This window comes from Spizellomyces punctatus (assembly GCF_000182565.1).
Source record: "Spizellomyces punctatus DAOM BR117 chromosome Unknown supercont1.1, whole genome shotgun sequence".
In the NCBI taxonomy this organism is placed as follows: Eukaryota; Fungi; Chytridiomycota; class Chytridiomycetes; order Spizellomycetales; family Spizellomycetaceae; genus Spizellomyces; species Spizellomyces punctatus.
Genome location: NW_015971537.1, coordinates 1,836,703 through 1,851,730, shown reverse-complemented (window position 1 = coordinate 1,851,730; position 15,028 = coordinate 1,836,703). Strand labels below are relative to the sequence as shown.

General features: G+C 46.8%; 7 protein-coding genes across 7 annotated transcripts; 2 read left to right on the top strand and 5 right to left on the bottom strand.

Annotated features, from left to right (window-relative positions):
- Nucleotides 1-55: 55 nt before the first annotated feature.
- On the bottom strand, nucleotides 56-4,410 carry SPPG_00714 (phosphatidylserine decarboxylase). Its single transcript, XM_016749042.1, has 22 exons — nucleotides 4,020-4,410; nucleotides 3,922-3,947; nucleotides 3,611-3,797; nucleotides 3,472-3,554; nucleotides 3,368-3,400; nucleotides 3,138-3,308; nucleotides 3,003-3,081; nucleotides 2,928-2,933; nucleotides 2,792-2,860; nucleotides 2,506-2,719; nucleotides 2,388-2,439; nucleotides 1,744-2,331; nucleotides 1,655-1,680; nucleotides 1,505-1,589; nucleotides 1,401-1,442; nucleotides 1,242-1,331; nucleotides 1,095-1,186; nucleotides 903-1,025; nucleotides 786-837; nucleotides 627-720; nucleotides 399-560; nucleotides 56-339 (listed from the first exon to the last, which is right to left on the bottom strand). The coding sequence occupies exons 1-22, from the start codon at nucleotides 4,187-4,189 to the stop codon at nucleotides 183-185; spliced, it is 2,601 nt and encodes an 866-aa protein (XP_016613073.1). The 5' UTR covers nucleotides 4,190-4,410; the 3' UTR covers nucleotides 56-182.
- A 963-nt stretch (nucleotides 4,411-5,373) lies between these two features.
- SPPG_00713 (uncharacterized protein) lies at nucleotides 5,374-6,439 on the bottom strand. The gene has a single exon (XM_016749041.1). The coding sequence runs from the start codon at nucleotides 6,400-6,402 to the stop codon at nucleotides 5,611-5,613; it is 792 nt and encodes a 263-aa protein (XP_016613072.1). The 5' UTR covers nucleotides 6,403-6,439; the 3' UTR covers nucleotides 5,374-5,610.
- A 262-nt stretch (nucleotides 6,440-6,701) lies between these two features.
- Nucleotides 6,702-7,994, top strand: SPPG_00712 (uncharacterized protein). Its single transcript, XM_016749040.1, has 2 exons — nucleotides 6,702-7,738; nucleotides 7,794-7,994. Exon 1 carries the CDS (start codon nucleotides 6,949-6,951, stop codon nucleotides 7,732-7,734), a length of 786 nt encoding a protein of 261 aa, XP_016613071.1. The 5' UTR covers nucleotides 6,702-6,948; the 3' UTR covers nucleotides 7,735-7,738; nucleotides 7,794-7,994.
- On the bottom strand, nucleotides 7,673-8,696 carry SPPG_00711 (uncharacterized protein). Its single transcript, XM_016749039.1, has 2 exons — nucleotides 7,779-8,696; nucleotides 7,673-7,692 (listed from the first exon to the last, which is right to left on the bottom strand). Exon 1 carries the CDS (start codon nucleotides 8,498-8,500, stop codon nucleotides 8,090-8,092), a length of 411 nt encoding a protein of 136 aa, XP_016613070.1. The 5' UTR covers nucleotides 8,501-8,696; the 3' UTR covers nucleotides 7,673-7,692; nucleotides 7,779-8,089.
- Nucleotides 8,697-9,238: 542 nt separating this feature from the next.
- Nucleotides 9,239-11,463, bottom strand: SPPG_08869 (uncharacterized protein). Its single transcript, XM_016757012.1, has 3 exons — nucleotides 11,416-11,463; nucleotides 11,045-11,350; nucleotides 9,239-10,982 (listed from the first exon to the last, which is right to left on the bottom strand). The coding sequence occupies exon 3, from the start codon at nucleotides 10,940-10,942 to the stop codon at nucleotides 9,401-9,403; it is 1,542 nt and encodes a 513-aa protein (XP_016613069.1). The 5' UTR covers nucleotides 10,943-10,982; nucleotides 11,045-11,350; nucleotides 11,416-11,463; the 3' UTR covers nucleotides 9,239-9,400.
- Nucleotides 11,464-12,847: 1,384 nt separating this feature from the next.
- Nucleotides 12,848-14,112, top strand: SPPG_00708 (uncharacterized protein). Its single transcript, XM_016749038.1, has 3 exons — nucleotides 12,848-13,237; nucleotides 13,298-13,397; nucleotides 13,461-14,112. Exons 1-3 carry the CDS (start codon nucleotides 12,932-12,934, stop codon nucleotides 13,985-13,987), a joined length of 933 nt encoding a protein of 310 aa, XP_016613068.1. The 5' UTR covers nucleotides 12,848-12,931; the 3' UTR covers nucleotides 13,988-14,112.
- On the bottom strand, nucleotides 13,999-14,976 carry SPPG_00707 (uncharacterized protein). Its single transcript, XM_016749037.1, has 3 exons — nucleotides 14,813-14,976; nucleotides 14,322-14,754; nucleotides 13,999-14,258 (listed from the first exon to the last, which is right to left on the bottom strand). Exons 1-3 carry the CDS (start codon nucleotides 14,880-14,882, stop codon nucleotides 14,210-14,212), a joined length of 552 nt encoding a protein of 183 aa, XP_016613067.1. The 5' UTR covers nucleotides 14,883-14,976; the 3' UTR covers nucleotides 13,999-14,209.
- Between the last annotated feature and the right edge of the window lie 52 nt (nucleotides 14,977-15,028).

Sequence of the window (15,028 nt, the reverse complement as noted above, 5' to 3'; positions counted from 1 at the left end):
ACTGATGACGGAAGAATGAAATTCCGATCGTGGGAAGGCACGTGACAAACACTATCGAATAAGGCTTGGAACATTAACAAGGGGATATTACATTGAAAAAAGATATTTATCATCCAAAATGAATCAGCAGTCCGATAGAGCCCACCTCCCTCCCAGCTATAGCCCCATCAAAGAGGTTAGACCTAAGATCGCCTCTTACTCCCGGCAACTCCAATGGAGTTACCCATTTTTACCAGTGTTTCCAAATTTTGCTCAGAGTTCTCTCGTAAATCATGATCGAACTCAATGGCATCCTTCTCAAAGAGAAGTATAATTGTTGAGCCGCCGAATGCAAAGTACCTTAATGAAAGGACGCGTTAGAAGATGACCACCAGAGGATCGGAACGGTTTCATCCTACCCATGCTCATCCATTCTCTTCACTTCTGCACCCTCGTGAGATGTCAACACGATGCTTCCAACCATCATTGCACCGATACAAACGTAGGCCATTTTTCCGAATTCTGGACTGTCAAGGTATGTCACACAGCGTATGTTTTCCGTGTACACGTCGACGGTTGTTCTGATCATAGAATTAACGGCAGATTGGTATGGTGGACATTTGCTTGGTGACGGCAGATGCTCTCACCTTATCGCCATTGGGTTTACTGTAAAATACGATCCTTCAATCCACTTGGTTGGCCCAACCGTGCAATCGACGGGAAAATGGAACCGATGGTAGTCTACAGAAGATCATTGGTTAAATGACCGGATTTCATATAATGCATGTCCTTATTTGTCCCTTTACCCTGAGGTGCTAACCGAAATATTATCATGGGGCCGCCTTCGAACGTAGCCGCCTAAGAGAGTACAGACCCCGTTTAGTGAGCATATTCGGTTTACAGCTATGGCAACAAGGTTATACCATCTGCTCATCCTGTAGCAAGTTTGGCACCGTGAAACGTTGCCCCTTTACCCATAATTGCGTCGCACGTTCGACAGTTGGGAAACAGCTTAATCGGCAGTCTGCCGCGGACACTGCCACTTTCTGATAGGACAAATGAGTAAGAACTTGATAGTTTGACATTTGGCATGTATCGGAAATAGCCAAACATACAGGGTCAGGAGACGCCAACGTTCTTGCGCCCGGCTTTAGTTTCCGGTAAAAGAATTGATTGAATGTCTGAAAGGTATCCAGTGGATCACGTACTCCAGCGAAAATGAGCTGCAGTCCTCATTTATGACGAAACGTGTAAGTACCTACTCTCATCAAGTGGCAAATTGTGAAACGCGATAAAGTGCTTAATCGCTTTCCGGCTTGATGGGTCATCAAACTTTTTACCCTGCTTCACACCTACACCAAAGAGTCGAGTGTGACCATTAGCAACGGGAGCGCATGAAGTGAGATGTGCCAACTACATACTGAGATTTCGCAGTAGGTTCTTGATAAGTCGTCGCTCGACGGCTGAGTCCGAATCATGTTCAGTCAAAGTTTACAGGGATCACGATTCAATGTCCTATACGTACCGCTTCGGCCAGAGCGGAATTGATAAAGTAATCGGATACCAAGACGCACATAGGTTGGCATGCGCTCCTCCACCAGTTGTCCCGTCTGAAACGGAAGCAGTTTAGAAACCGAGTAAATTGCTATAAAACGCCACAGGTTGAGAAATGTACCGCACGGTCTTGGACGATAATATTGGCTAGGAAATCCAACGCGCTCTCCGTTAGATGTAGACGAAAAGATAGCACCAAGAGCCACTTACCATTATTTTTACCCAGACTATAGCCTCCATAGGTCACATATGAAACAATCTTACTATACCATTTTCTCGTCGCATAAGCCTCAGTTAGAAAGCCTCCCATTACAAAATGGTCCACTTTGCCCAAATCTTCGTGTGCACACAGCGCTACATGAGAAACAACGTCCAAATCTCCCTTTCGTTTTATTTTCTTCCGGCAAATGGGACATTCGCGAATTTGAATAACGTGTTCTACTTCGCCGTTGGATTGCAAGGTGGCATCCGAATTACTGGTGCTGGAAATATCGCTGTCGCTGCCGTTTCTGTTTGCCTTGCTGTTCTTATTCCCTCTACTTTTATTTCTTCTCATGGTTTTGGCCTGACATACAATCTTTCCAGTTATTTGTCCCTCCAGTATTTCGACCAGCTCTTCGAACGTCAACTCCTCATCTGGCGACTTCCCCTTACTTAAGAACATCATATTGATTGATTCATCTGAGAAATTCGAACCGAGACTGTCCAACATCGCGGTAAGCTGGACCTTATTTATCATCCCACTGGAGTCGCTGTCGAATTCCTTGATAAGAGTCAACCAGAAATTTCGACGAAGATCTGCATAGAGGTTATCAGTACTGATGTAGTGAAGATACTCAGCAGCGTTTACGTACCCTTGTACGGAGTAAATGTGTATTTGACCTTGAGCGTTGCGACGTCTGCACTCTACAGCAAAAGCCTTCAGAGTCAATATAGGATCAATTGCCGCTATGGCACCCAAGTCAGTCACACCTTTGTGTTTTTCAACGCCAGCTTCAGATCCTGTTCGACTGGAGGCATCATCGTTGGCACATTGGGTGTCATTGGAAGCCGTTTACACGTAGCAACCACATCTGATATCTTCAGTTCCGTGGTACCAATGTAATCGTTGTTGCTGAATTTGTCATAGTCATAAACCGAGAGGTTCACGGCCCAACCGAGTTGATGCTCTGAATGCCGTACATGTCTAGATAAAATGTAGTCGGATGGCTCAGAAGTGTTCAGATCCTGCGTATTCACTCTGGTTTTCGACGCTTACAGAAAGACCCTCTCATTCCATGTGGGCTGTAGGGTATGCCGAACTGTTCGCGTTCGAAACGTTTTGCGCCTATCGCAACGGCAGGTCAACGCAACAGCTTGACAAAGAGTGAAGATACCAGTCGGAAGATACCCACCCATAGCTATAAGCACAAATCAGTACAATGTCAAAAGATGAAAGGTACACTTTATAGACTTGTCTCGATACTTACGAAATGACAACAAAGGGATCACAGTCAAACGATGTGCGTGTTACATTTGTCTCATATGGAAGATTGGTTGCACCCACGACTGATGGCCGTTAGATATGCAATCAGGATGATGTTGAAATGAAAGGAACTACTTACTATCAATCGTCAACAAACCCATCTGGGCATTGTGATCAAATGCCTTCGTGTCTGCCTTATCAAGGTAATCGGCGCTAACCGAATCTGAACTGCTGTCTTCTGGAGATTCTGGGGTCTGAGGTACGTCTTGATCTCTACTGGCATCCCCCGTGAATTGGTTAAAGTAAAGGTCTACGTAAAAACTTTAGCATCTTCCCGCAGTCAACTGGCAGTTTATTTGGTTTTCGTACCATCAGCAGGATCGTCGGTGGTCATCAGCGTAGCTATGGTTGGAAACTTGAGTATAAGGACTACTTTCAAGTGTGAAACGCAGAGAGGGCATGAATCTGCTTACCATGTACGGCTGTCTGCTCTGCAGAGCTGTCCAACATTCCCAAAAGATCCCGATCCAACTCTCCGACGAACCCGAGCTTGATACTTTATGATCAACCGATTAGACATTATATTTACGCGAGCGGTTTAGTGGAACCAACCTTATCTCGCCCGTTATATTCTCTTTTGCTTTCCGTGGATGAAGAGGGTGCCACACTGGTTCGTTTTTTGGGTCGTCGAATGATGCAGCGTCGCTGATTCTTAGTATATCACTTATGGGGATGGATAATTGTCCCAAAAAGTCCTTTCCTATCAGATCTTTATCCCAGACGATAAAGTCCAATGATGCTATTGATAGAGAGAGAATGACTTGTAAGCGATGGAAACGGCTGAAGCAAAAAGTCTGTCGACTCATTGCTCACGAGAACGGTCGCGCCAATCCAGCATCACACGCGCGAAAATGAAAACATACCATCAAACAGCACTGGTGTAAGAACACTAAAATAATATAATCAGCGTCCCGCTCAAAAGTACAGAACGCAGCCAACTATCAACGTGGCGCAAACTTACAATTCAAACATTTCGTTCCATGTGGGACTGAGATTTCGAGGAATAACACTGGTCTTGTTGCTTTGACCACCCAGTTTTATGACCACAAAGGGATCACTAGTACCACGTCTGTCCTTTGCCATCAAGTTTCGCGCTTCCACAACGTTCACTCGCAATGTCAGGGACTTCATCTTGGGGATCTAATTCGAGGAAAATGGGTTGTGGAAGAGGGGATGATATTTGACTAGTTCCCAGTATCTTGCGTTGCCTTGGTTCAATGTCAGCGTTGTTACGATAGAATTCTTGAGGACATTCAAGCAATGACAGTGCATTAAAAACCGTGGTGGCAGCGCAGAAACCTGCGGAGGCCGCCCTTGTCCGTTTGATGACGTTGGGCTACTAACCTGCGTGCGTTTCGGCTACTAACCCGCGTCTGAATGGGAGAATGTTCGGCAAATGGGCGCAGTGCTAACGTAAGCATCCACCAATCAGATCTCTTTTTTGTTTTTTGTTGTCCAAGCCACACTGCGGTTTCCTATATAAAGGGTGAAGGAGGCGACCAAGGTATCTATCTTTCTTTCCTTCCCACCAAGCGGTTCATATTCGTTTGCAAGATCGCCTCTTTCAGCGACCAGCGTTTTCTTTGCTGAAAGACTCGAATCATTATAGCGGTATGGTCCGTCTACAGTCCATATTTGACCGATGCGAGACTCTGCTCGTCTGGCACTGAAGCACACGGGGACCCGTCTCTTTGGAGCGTGGTGCCTTTAGTGGTGTATATTTCGCCGCCAGCGCATCGAAAAACATTCTCTCTAGGATTCAAGCACTTGTGGGACCGGGTGCTACTTGCGGTATCTTGAGCTTCCTTTGGGTCGTTCGATATCGTTTCTGTTGTACTGCAGGGCTTACTCGTGCTCCTGGAAGCATCGTCCTATATTCTATGTCCTTTCCGGGTTGTCACTATGTGTCCATTACGGTTGGGAAAAACCATAGGGCGGACATTCCGCACACAGTTTGCTGTCCTTGAATAGTCCTAAGTCCATCGGTGGTATCCATTGGAAGATGTACACTGTGGGCGATTTGTGACATTTTCCATTGTGATCATCGGGAGTCGGCTGTTCTGAATTTGATGCACCACTGCCATTAATGTGGGAAAAGCTACTGCTTATGCGCAGATATCCCTTTTAACAATGGCTGCGTAATAACAAGCGTCTATCGATACATTTCATGCTGTGACCACAGCGTCAGAGCACAATTATGTTTAGTGATGATGTTATGTGGTATTGATCAGCGGATTGTTCTTTGTAATATTGCGATGGCGAGAATTGCATCTTTTGGCATCTCACCCCTGTCGGTTGCGAATCCATGTGGCAAATATGGTCAAATATCAACTTGGCTCTCCACATTTAATAATTGGGATATGTACAAATATGACCATCCGTTACATTATCCGGAAGCAATACGAGTGCTTGTAATGAATGATGTCCCAAAGGTTCCCAATGTCGAATATCTACCCAAAATCTCCAAAGACTACCTCGGTGCTGCCAACCTCTATGAATCAGGTTTTATCATCATTCACTCTAGTATATTCTCAGTAATCTATTCAATCTGTTCAATCATTCTCATCAAATATTTTCTGAGCATGTCCATCAAACGCTTGCGAAAGCTTTTGAATCCATAAAGCAAGCTCAGGTGCCTGATCCTCCCAGACCTCTTTGGCAATCTCCTTATTCAAGAGTCGGCAGTACGCATATCTCCCAAACAAGACGTAATCCGCCTGTCCAGGGAACTTTCCTTGCACATATTCTCCAGGACGCTCCCGCAAAATCTGAATCAATGGTGTAACGGTCAGCTTGGCACGACGAATGAGCTCCACACGGTCGAGAGCAAGCAGCTTTTCACGTCCATTTGGACCGAGACGTTGATCCGAAATAAAGTATTCGTATAATCCAGGCACACCCTCTTGATGATATTTACACAATTCGGGAAAGCACAGTTCGAACCATACTGCCCATTCTGGTGATGATGAGCCGAGACCCAAGTCAACGAGACGAGCATACGCCTTGCCTGTTGTCAAATGTGCCGGATTGGCTTGACGCGTAGATTGACCGTCGCCGGTAAACAACGAAGGAGCATCAGGATACGCCGTTTCAAGCCACTCTGAAATTCGGAAAGAGTCGTAAAGAAATGTTCCGTCTGGGAGTTCTATGGCTGGAGCTTGAATGTTTGGTAAACCCGAGCGCTTTGCTATTGGTCCGCGGATATCAAGGAGGGTAACAGGAACGGTTTCAAACTTGACCTGCTTGTGCAAGAGTGCCATTCGGGTTTTCCATGTGTTGGGCGAAAAGAATCGTGTGGATTTCGTAGGGTCGGCTGTTAGGTCGTAAAACTTTATGGTGGCCATCTTGTCAAGATTTGGTTGATGGCACGCTTTGCGGTTCACACACCATGGAGAGATCAGCAGTGCAATTTCGATGTGGATTTATTGGTTAAACCCGATTCTAGTGTGGTCATGTATATATGGGTCCGAATGTCTAGACATCGGCCGACATGCGCAGCTGGAATGTTGCGCCAGTGCGGCATCCGACTGTAACAATTACTTGGATTCCCTAACCACTGGGCTAGATAGAGGTACCTAATACCCATTCCTTCATGTCTTAAACATTGGCGGTGTGAACCGACAAGTGTGCCGTGTGTCATTAACGCCATGAATAACCCTACCAAGAATTCGTGGTTTCACAGGGAAACCTACTGCCAATGAACTAGATCTCAACTTGCCAAGTCAAACTGGCCATTCATACTCGTCGACTCATAATGTTCGTCAGTTCAGTCTAGAAAAGTGTATAGAATTCTTGAATTAGGGGACTTTAATAAGAGCCTGGGGTGACGCGTCAAACGTCAATGGACGCACCCAGCCAGTTGTCAACGTGCACCATTCATTTCCTTTGACATGTCCTCAGAAAGACTATCGGCGCTCACGGACCCTTCTCTCGAAAGAGTTGTGTACGTCGTGCGTCATGGTGAGAGGATAGACCAAATCGATCCTTCTTGGTCCAACACTGCTCCCGAACCATATGATCCGCCACTGACAGAGTTGGGCGTCGCTCAAGCTCAACGGACAGGACAGTACATTGCTGAAGATCGGCAAAGAAATGGTTATAAGACTGCGCTCACGGTCTTGTCAAGTCCTTTCTATCGAACCCTGCAGACAGCCGAAGGAATCATTCATGGAGTTACAAAGCACTCTAGTTTGGCCGAACGGCCTGCTATGTATCTATATCCACCTCTTAGCGAATGGCTTGCCAGAGATTACTTTCCGGAACCGCTACCCGACGACTCTTTTACCCACGCTAACCGCATACGTCAATTCCCTGTCCTTGAGCCACCAAAAGTCGACTTTCCCACTCCGCTCCCACCGTATCCAGAGTCCCGTACGGAAATGCGTCAACGATTCCTGCACTCGTTCCTTGATGCCATTGAAAATTATTCATCGCCATCTACACACTTGATTCTTGTCTCGCACGGAGCGGGATGTCAGGCGATTCCTCAGCAATTAGCAGCCGCACAAATTGTGAGACCTTTTGAACTCCGCATTCCCGAAACGCCCTATTGTTGTGTCACAAAGCTTGTAAAGAAGCTCAATGAGAAGGAGTGGTGTTTGGAGGTTTGTGCCGGGACGCAGCACCTGACGGATCTGCTTGAGCGCACGGGAACCGAATTTGTTGTAAAGTGTTAAACTGGTGAGTGTTTTGTGTTTTTGTAGTTTTGATCATGGCTTACATCAACACCCTTTAGGAAGGGGGCGCCGGACCGACTGGCCAATGAGTCTCTAAATGGTTAGAACAAGCAGGTAGCGACGGATAATGTCCTTACAAACAATTCAAATACGTCTAGACTTGCAAAAGAAATACCAGCTATATACACATTATTATTAAGATTTTTCAATATACACAAAAGGCCATTGCAATAGCAATGTTGTTTTTTTCTAATAAAAGCCAACTCGGACCTCACGACTTTTGATAGAGCGAATAAATTGGCATATAAAACAAAAGAAATTTGGTATAAGATTCCTACTTTCCCGCTTCTCCTTTCTATGAAGAATCCCATACGCCCCAATGTCCCACATTTTGAGGCGGCGAATGCGGGGACGGTGGACGAGCCAGCGAGTAATTCAATCCACCTCGATTCCGAAAGGGCAGTAGCGCAGTCGGAGATTCTGGACGGGGCGATGTAGGCCGAGGTATTGTGCGTCCAGAGTTGAGGTGTTGTGAGTGATGGTTGTTGGCGGCGTGCGAATATGTGTGCAAATCAAAGGAGCTATCGCTTTGAAACGAGGCACGGCGCTCTTCTGGGTATGCGGACGATGGTATCGAAAATGGGTTGGCTACCCGTGTTGTGCGTGATTCGTGTTCTAGGCAAGTTGACGAGCAGTAGAGTGCACCGTTCTGAGTATGGCGGCCGCAGCCGGCCATGCACCAATCGAGATCAAGTCCGTACTCCATAGTATTTGATTGTAGTTGGAAGTCGGAGTATTTATATTCTCAAATTGCTTCCTATTTCTGATGCTTTGGCCGTGTGGGATTGCAGTTGCTTGCTGCGGGGACTGTTTATCGCTGGGTGATGGGGAAGGGGAACGTAGTCCCATATTTATATTCCAGGAGGGAGAAGCCCAAAGAAAAAAACACACAAGCTGAGCCCCCCCTTACCCACATCGCGTAAATGGGTCACATAACAATGTCCAGTGTGATGAGTCATGTGCGTCACGTTTGTTGTTTGATTGGTTGGGACTTGTGCCATTAATGACGGATATTGGACCGTTGCAATGGCCAATCGCGTCTTTTGTTTGCGGCATGGCTGATGGGCACGTGGACAGTCCACGTTCGCATTCTGACATAAGCATTTGGCAAATGACTAGGGCACGTGTATTATTATTATGATGGGCATGTGTGTTTGAATGACTGGACAAACGGACATTTTGTTCAAGGGAACAAAAGCAGGACCCGCATGTCTTCTCCGATTGGACAAACGCATCGTTGGAAACGTTTGGCCTGTGGCTGCTGGGGGCATGCAACTTTCTGCCTTGGCAGGTTGGCAGACTGGAAGGCTGAAACCTGCACGTAATGGATTGTTGCTGCCTTGACTGCCTTGGCTATTGGCGGTCCCAAATGGGCGGTCCAAAATGGCGGCTATGGGCGGCCATAGGCGGGGGACTCTGCCAAACGGCGTTTGCATTCTGCCCACTTTAACTCTGCACGCAAAACATTTTCCTGATTAGCAAGTTTCCATTTGCAACAAATTCACTGCGCGTAAAGATTTTGATGTTTAATGAAATTTGTAGAATGCGATAAAATAACCTTTACACACATAAACTCATCCAAAATGCATTGCAAAAAGCCACGTTTCTAATCTACTGCAATATCTGTAACGTCCTCATCAACATTATCATCATCTCTCTGAATCTCAAAAACACTCCCATCATCGCTATGGAGGCTCAGCGTACTGCCTGTTGGCATGGTATCTTGTTCAGGTTTGGCATCCTCTGGGCTATCGGCGATAATATCTCCCATATCGTCCGCTCCCGCCATTCTGACAGTCGCCATGTCGTTGGTGGTAAACTCGTTTGATACTGGCGGCGGGATATCTTTTTTCTGAAACTCTTTTTCTTCCTTCTCTTGGGGCCCGGTTGTAGTCATCCCGATATCATCTGCGTCAGTCTCATTAACTACTGCGGACTTTTCGTCGTCGTCGTCGTTGTCATCTCTCGGGATTTCTATTGTTTCTGCCTCAAAAGTTTCCGTCTCGACAATTTCCCTCTCGATAGTTTCCGTCTCGATAGGCTCATTTTCCGAGAGCGCGCCATGTTCCGGCTCAAAATGTGGCGTTTGATTTTCGTCCACGGATGGTTCCATTGACAAACCCACTGCATTGACTGACTCACGTCGACTACTTTGCTTGCTCACAAATTGAGAGGGCGGGCCCGACTGTGCTGTTCCGGAACTTTTGGCGGAATTTGCGTCGCTATCGTTTGTCATTGCGACTGCCATAGATGCAGCTGCAAGGAGCTCCGCAGTTGTCAAGCTGTGACGTTTGCCATTCACGCCAGTGAAAGGTAGCCCAGGTTGACCAGACAATGGAATGATGCGGTGTATCTGATCCGAGTCGGTTTCTCTCCGGCCAGATGAAGGGCGCATACTGACTAGGGAATTTGCTGCTGCCAGCCCTGCCAGGGAAGCTGAAGATCCGCTCTCTTGAGACTTTTTGGTTTCCATCATCATCTTTAACCGCTCTGCTTCTTCTTCAAGTTCCTTTTGACGCTCCAGTCTTTCCTGTTCCTCCCGCAGTCTGGCAATAGCTTCTTCTTCCATCTGCTTTCTCCTTTCCTCTCTGGCCCTTCTTCGTGCGATGCGCTTCTCTCTATCCACTCTCAAGTCTTGTGCATCCGCATTGCGGGTCTCCACTTTCCAGTCCTCTGGTGCTTTAGGTGCAATGGCAATTTCCGCCGCTGTGAGAAATGACCTATTCATTAATGTGGCCGCAGTAACGGGGCGAACACGCTCTCGTGAAGCGATGGATGGGCGCCCTACTCCTTCCTCACGCTCTTGTTCTCGACATGCAACCGCATCACGGACCATATCGTCTCTGGCAAACATGGCAGCTCGCGTCCAGGGTGATATTCGATATACCTCAGGACTGTTTACTCTTGTCGCATGTTCATCTCCCGAGCCTCTTTTGATCTCATCTCCTTCTCGTCCCTCCATTTCCGCCTCCTCTCCCCATTCCCTCCATGTTTTTCTTTGTAAAAGTTTGCGGTTGACTATTGCGTCCGATATTTGCAGTTTAGATGTTACCAGGCTGGGGAGCCCTTTCGATGGGACCGCAAACGCCTGGGAGGATGAAGCAGTTGTTGGGGTTTGGTGCCTTATGGGAAAACCTATGATGTTCATATCGGTATGAAAGCGATACTACTGGGGCCGTCACCGGTCGCTGGTAACAACTAAACATTAGATCGTTGGGTGTATTACATCCATCATCGCTTATTCCTGTACCTTTTCATCTCCTGGGACATACTTTCTGTACGTCACCCAGGCACTGGCCGTAGCTCTCGGAACAGGCTCCCTCTCTGCAGGTTGACTCCAGGTCGTCAAAAACTGGACGGCCTTCTCCGTCCCGCGATCAATGGTTCCCTTGTGGCGAACATTGTACTTCCATTCCAATGGAGGTAACTTCATACCCGGAGAGCTGTCATCGGCCTTGGAAACTGCTTCCTCCTTTGCAAAATATGTGCTACTCCACTGTGATAGAAGGTTTTGGACGGCGGCATAAGCCTCCTGCTCAAAATCCGCCGGTTGGTACTTGAGGAGCGCAGCATTAGGATCACTTGCATTTGTCTTTTCTGGAAATGTAACGATACACTTACTCCCATCGTTTCTGACGAGCGCGAAATGGAGGGAATAAGCAGATAGCGATCATGCTCAAAGAAAGTGTCAAAAATAGCACAATGAGTTCAGATCGAGGGTCCAAGGAATTAATATCATGTGATCCGACGAGGGAGTCGCCTAGCTAAGCGCACGTCGTAATTTGCCCCGATGAAATCCAGGCAAGGAGCGACGAACATCTGTGGAGCGTTCCTCCGAATATCCCAATGCACCCTGAATCGACATGCATTTGGCGGATGATCATGTTTAATGCTCTGCTCAATGGATATCGACTGATTAATTGCGTCCCATTTTACTTTTTCTTTGGGTACTCCAGACTCTGGACCGGCACAAGTAAAATTGGGTAATGCAGAATTCTCATCAAGGTCCTCTCGTATATGCAAAATTGAGCTGAGGGAAACGTATCGTATTAAAGGGTCCTGGTCTTTCCATGCAGGACTGGACAAGACCTGCAGAGATCTTTGGTTTTGTAGCTATTGAACGTTCCCGATCCAGCCAATTGTATCTTGACCCCGTCCTTTTGTTGGACCCTTGCGCTTTCAGGATACTTATTTAAATGATGCTACCTGCGCGATAACTGGGAAGACCCGAATTCGGTTTACGAGAACTCTCTGTAACATTTGCTATTAACGACAAATCGACCATCTGATGTCTCTGAGCGTTTTGAGAGATTGGTGATATCTTGGCCAAGTGATGAGACATGAGATCTCGCACATACGCCATAATATTGTTTGAGATGCCAAATTCAGGACAAGAGTGTCATCGTGCATTTTTGTATCCACGAGCGCAATGCATTGCATAAGATCACGAACCAACTTTGCTTACTGCATAAAGTGGCTGAGTGACAAATGGCAACCAGACCCCATAGCTATTTGTGTGCTAACCTTGACACTGTACCATTGGTCACCAACTCGAACGCCTGCCAAGTTCGTATTCTAAGATTCCAATTTAGGTGTTGTTCCTAGTGCTTGCGGAGCCTAGGACTCTTATCGACCTATTTACCGTTCAATTCAAGCATAGCAGCAGCATTAGCGTGCGTACGCAACCACAACAGACCAGTTCAATCCCGCTGCTATGGGCAAGTAGGTCGATACGACTATAATGAGTAATATCGGCGTAAGACTACCAGTAGTGAAACAACTTGAACAGGAGGAGCAAGCAAGTTAACAAAGCAGGAATAATCCTCCGTCATTGGAAAAGCTAAGGGCCGTCAATCAAAAGTTGGAAATGGTTGAATGAACATCATGCAAAAGTTCAGCAGTGAAATTGAGAGATATTGCTTATTGAATATTTAAGCGAAATATTTCAAGTTCAAAAGTAATAATCTCTCCCTTTACTTTCATTTCGGTGAATGGCACAGTCACGGTGGCTCTGTAAGCCAGGGTCAAGACGTTTTGACAAGTTGGGAGGAGTTGTTCTCTGCGCTGTAGAACGGGAAACAAGCAACCTTTGACCGACAAGATACCCTGTCTTTCGTGCGGAATCCTCCAAGGGGACATGTCTTCCCACCCTTCCCAACCTACCCCGACGGAGGACACGCCAGGGCAATTCGGGCAGCCATCACCTCCACCACCTGCACTCCTCCCACCGCGCTACCAACCTGATCCGTCACCGACTTTTGGCGCAGCGACGGAAACGTATACCCAACCTCCTCATTATCCAATCTCCATTCGCTCCGTTCCACCCGCCTATGGGCCTGACCCGGAGATTCAACGCAAGTTATATGTCCAATACAGGAGTAGATTAAGAAAGACGTATGGCGTACCGTTGCTGACATGGATTCCGTCCTTTGGGTTCATACTGGTAAATATACTTTACTTCAAGTTTGAGCAACCTTTTTTTTGACATTGTTTGCTGCTTCAGTATTATGCAATTGCAAATGAAGTTAAAGGTAAAATGACACCGTACACATGGGTTGCCGTCGTTCTATGGGTTATGATGCTCTTTGCCATCATCTATGCATGTAAGTTATAAATATTAGAAGATGCCAAAGTCGTCCACAGATGTGTTGACCTTTATCCTACAGATCACACACGATTCAAGCGCCTCACTCGTGTCTTTAAGATGGGAATCCTTGACTCACTTCCAATCGATGAACTTAATGACGTTGTCATGCATGGAGCTCCTTTGCGATCTGCTCCCGACTATGACGAAACTGCCGTAAGATACGATGAACCTCTTCCGCTATATCCAGCAAGACGAACAGAGTCTAGTTCTTCAAGAGGAACTACACAGAGTTGGCGGAGATGGTGGACGGGAGAGACTACACCGGATGCGGAGACAGGTCCACAACAACAAAGCGCTGTTCCGATGACAGATTTGATGGTCGAGGGAAGTAGAGAAAGGGCGGGGTCTTTAAGTAGTGTAGAAACGAAGGTGATGGTCCTTGAGTATGGCACTGCCGAGCCGAAAGATGGAGTTGAAACAGATCACGAACGGGATGGACAAGCATCAACCTCTAGCAGCATTCTGTTGCCAGAACCTCAGGAGGCGGGCGAAATCCCAAGATCCGTGGCGGTGCATGATAGTCCGGCAGTTTCCCCTCCTTTGTAGAATACAGAAATGTGCATGTTATGATTACGTAGATAGATTTATATGTTTTGTATATTCTTTTATATTGATGTTTGGCTTTCTCTCAATGAATTCCTTTCTGGTTAACTCTCTGCACAGAACCTGAACGGGGATGCACATTTTATGAAAGTATACCCTTTTTATGCTCTGTTGATCAATCCTCGATGATAGCTATAACCAATATCGTGGACATGCCCTTTGTTTCTATTCTTGCTTGACTGCATTTGATCGTTGCTGTTTTTCCAACATTTTCCTACGACAAGCCTCCGAATGAACAAACATTTGGGAACTGCAAAAAGGCAACTCGGTCACTTACTGTCTGGCCTGTCTCAGCATATATTCCTTACGGGCCCTCAGACTCTTCTCCCTAGCCTCCGCTGTCTGTTCCCACATGCGCGGCGGTTCTGACAGGGGTGCATTTGTATCATTTATTAGCGTACTCAGCGCTGCATGAGACGGTGTACCGGTCGACTTTGACAAAGTTGAACTACTTGACGACCCCGTTGAAGATGATGGTATTGGTTGTGGAGGTGGTACCAGCACCCCAGTTAGAATGTTTTCGCAAGTCTGTTCCACTGATCCAGTGCGGGCTAGGTCGGCCTCAATTGTGGATCGTGGAAAGGCGGGGAACATTGATAAAACAGTATCTACTTTATCGGGAGAAACATGCCGTATGGGGGACGCACGGGTGGATGAGATTGGGGCGGCTGTGGTACGGTTGCTGGAAGAAGAGCTTTGTGAGGGACCGCCTAATAAAGGCAGGTTAGTGTCAATGTTTCGACAGATATGCGGATTCAGAAGTCATACCAAATACTATATATCGGAAGAAGAGTATGATAAGTGCTACGGATATGACCACTGTCGTCGAGTCTGCCATCTTATTCCAGCGCCAGATACAGTTTAATTCCAGATGTTCGCTTCCCGTCGGATTAGTATAATGGCACCCCAGAATCTCTTCTTGTCAAATGATAAGACCTTTTGGGCTCGAACTGCAAGTCATTCCGCTCGTGTCATGTGACTTGA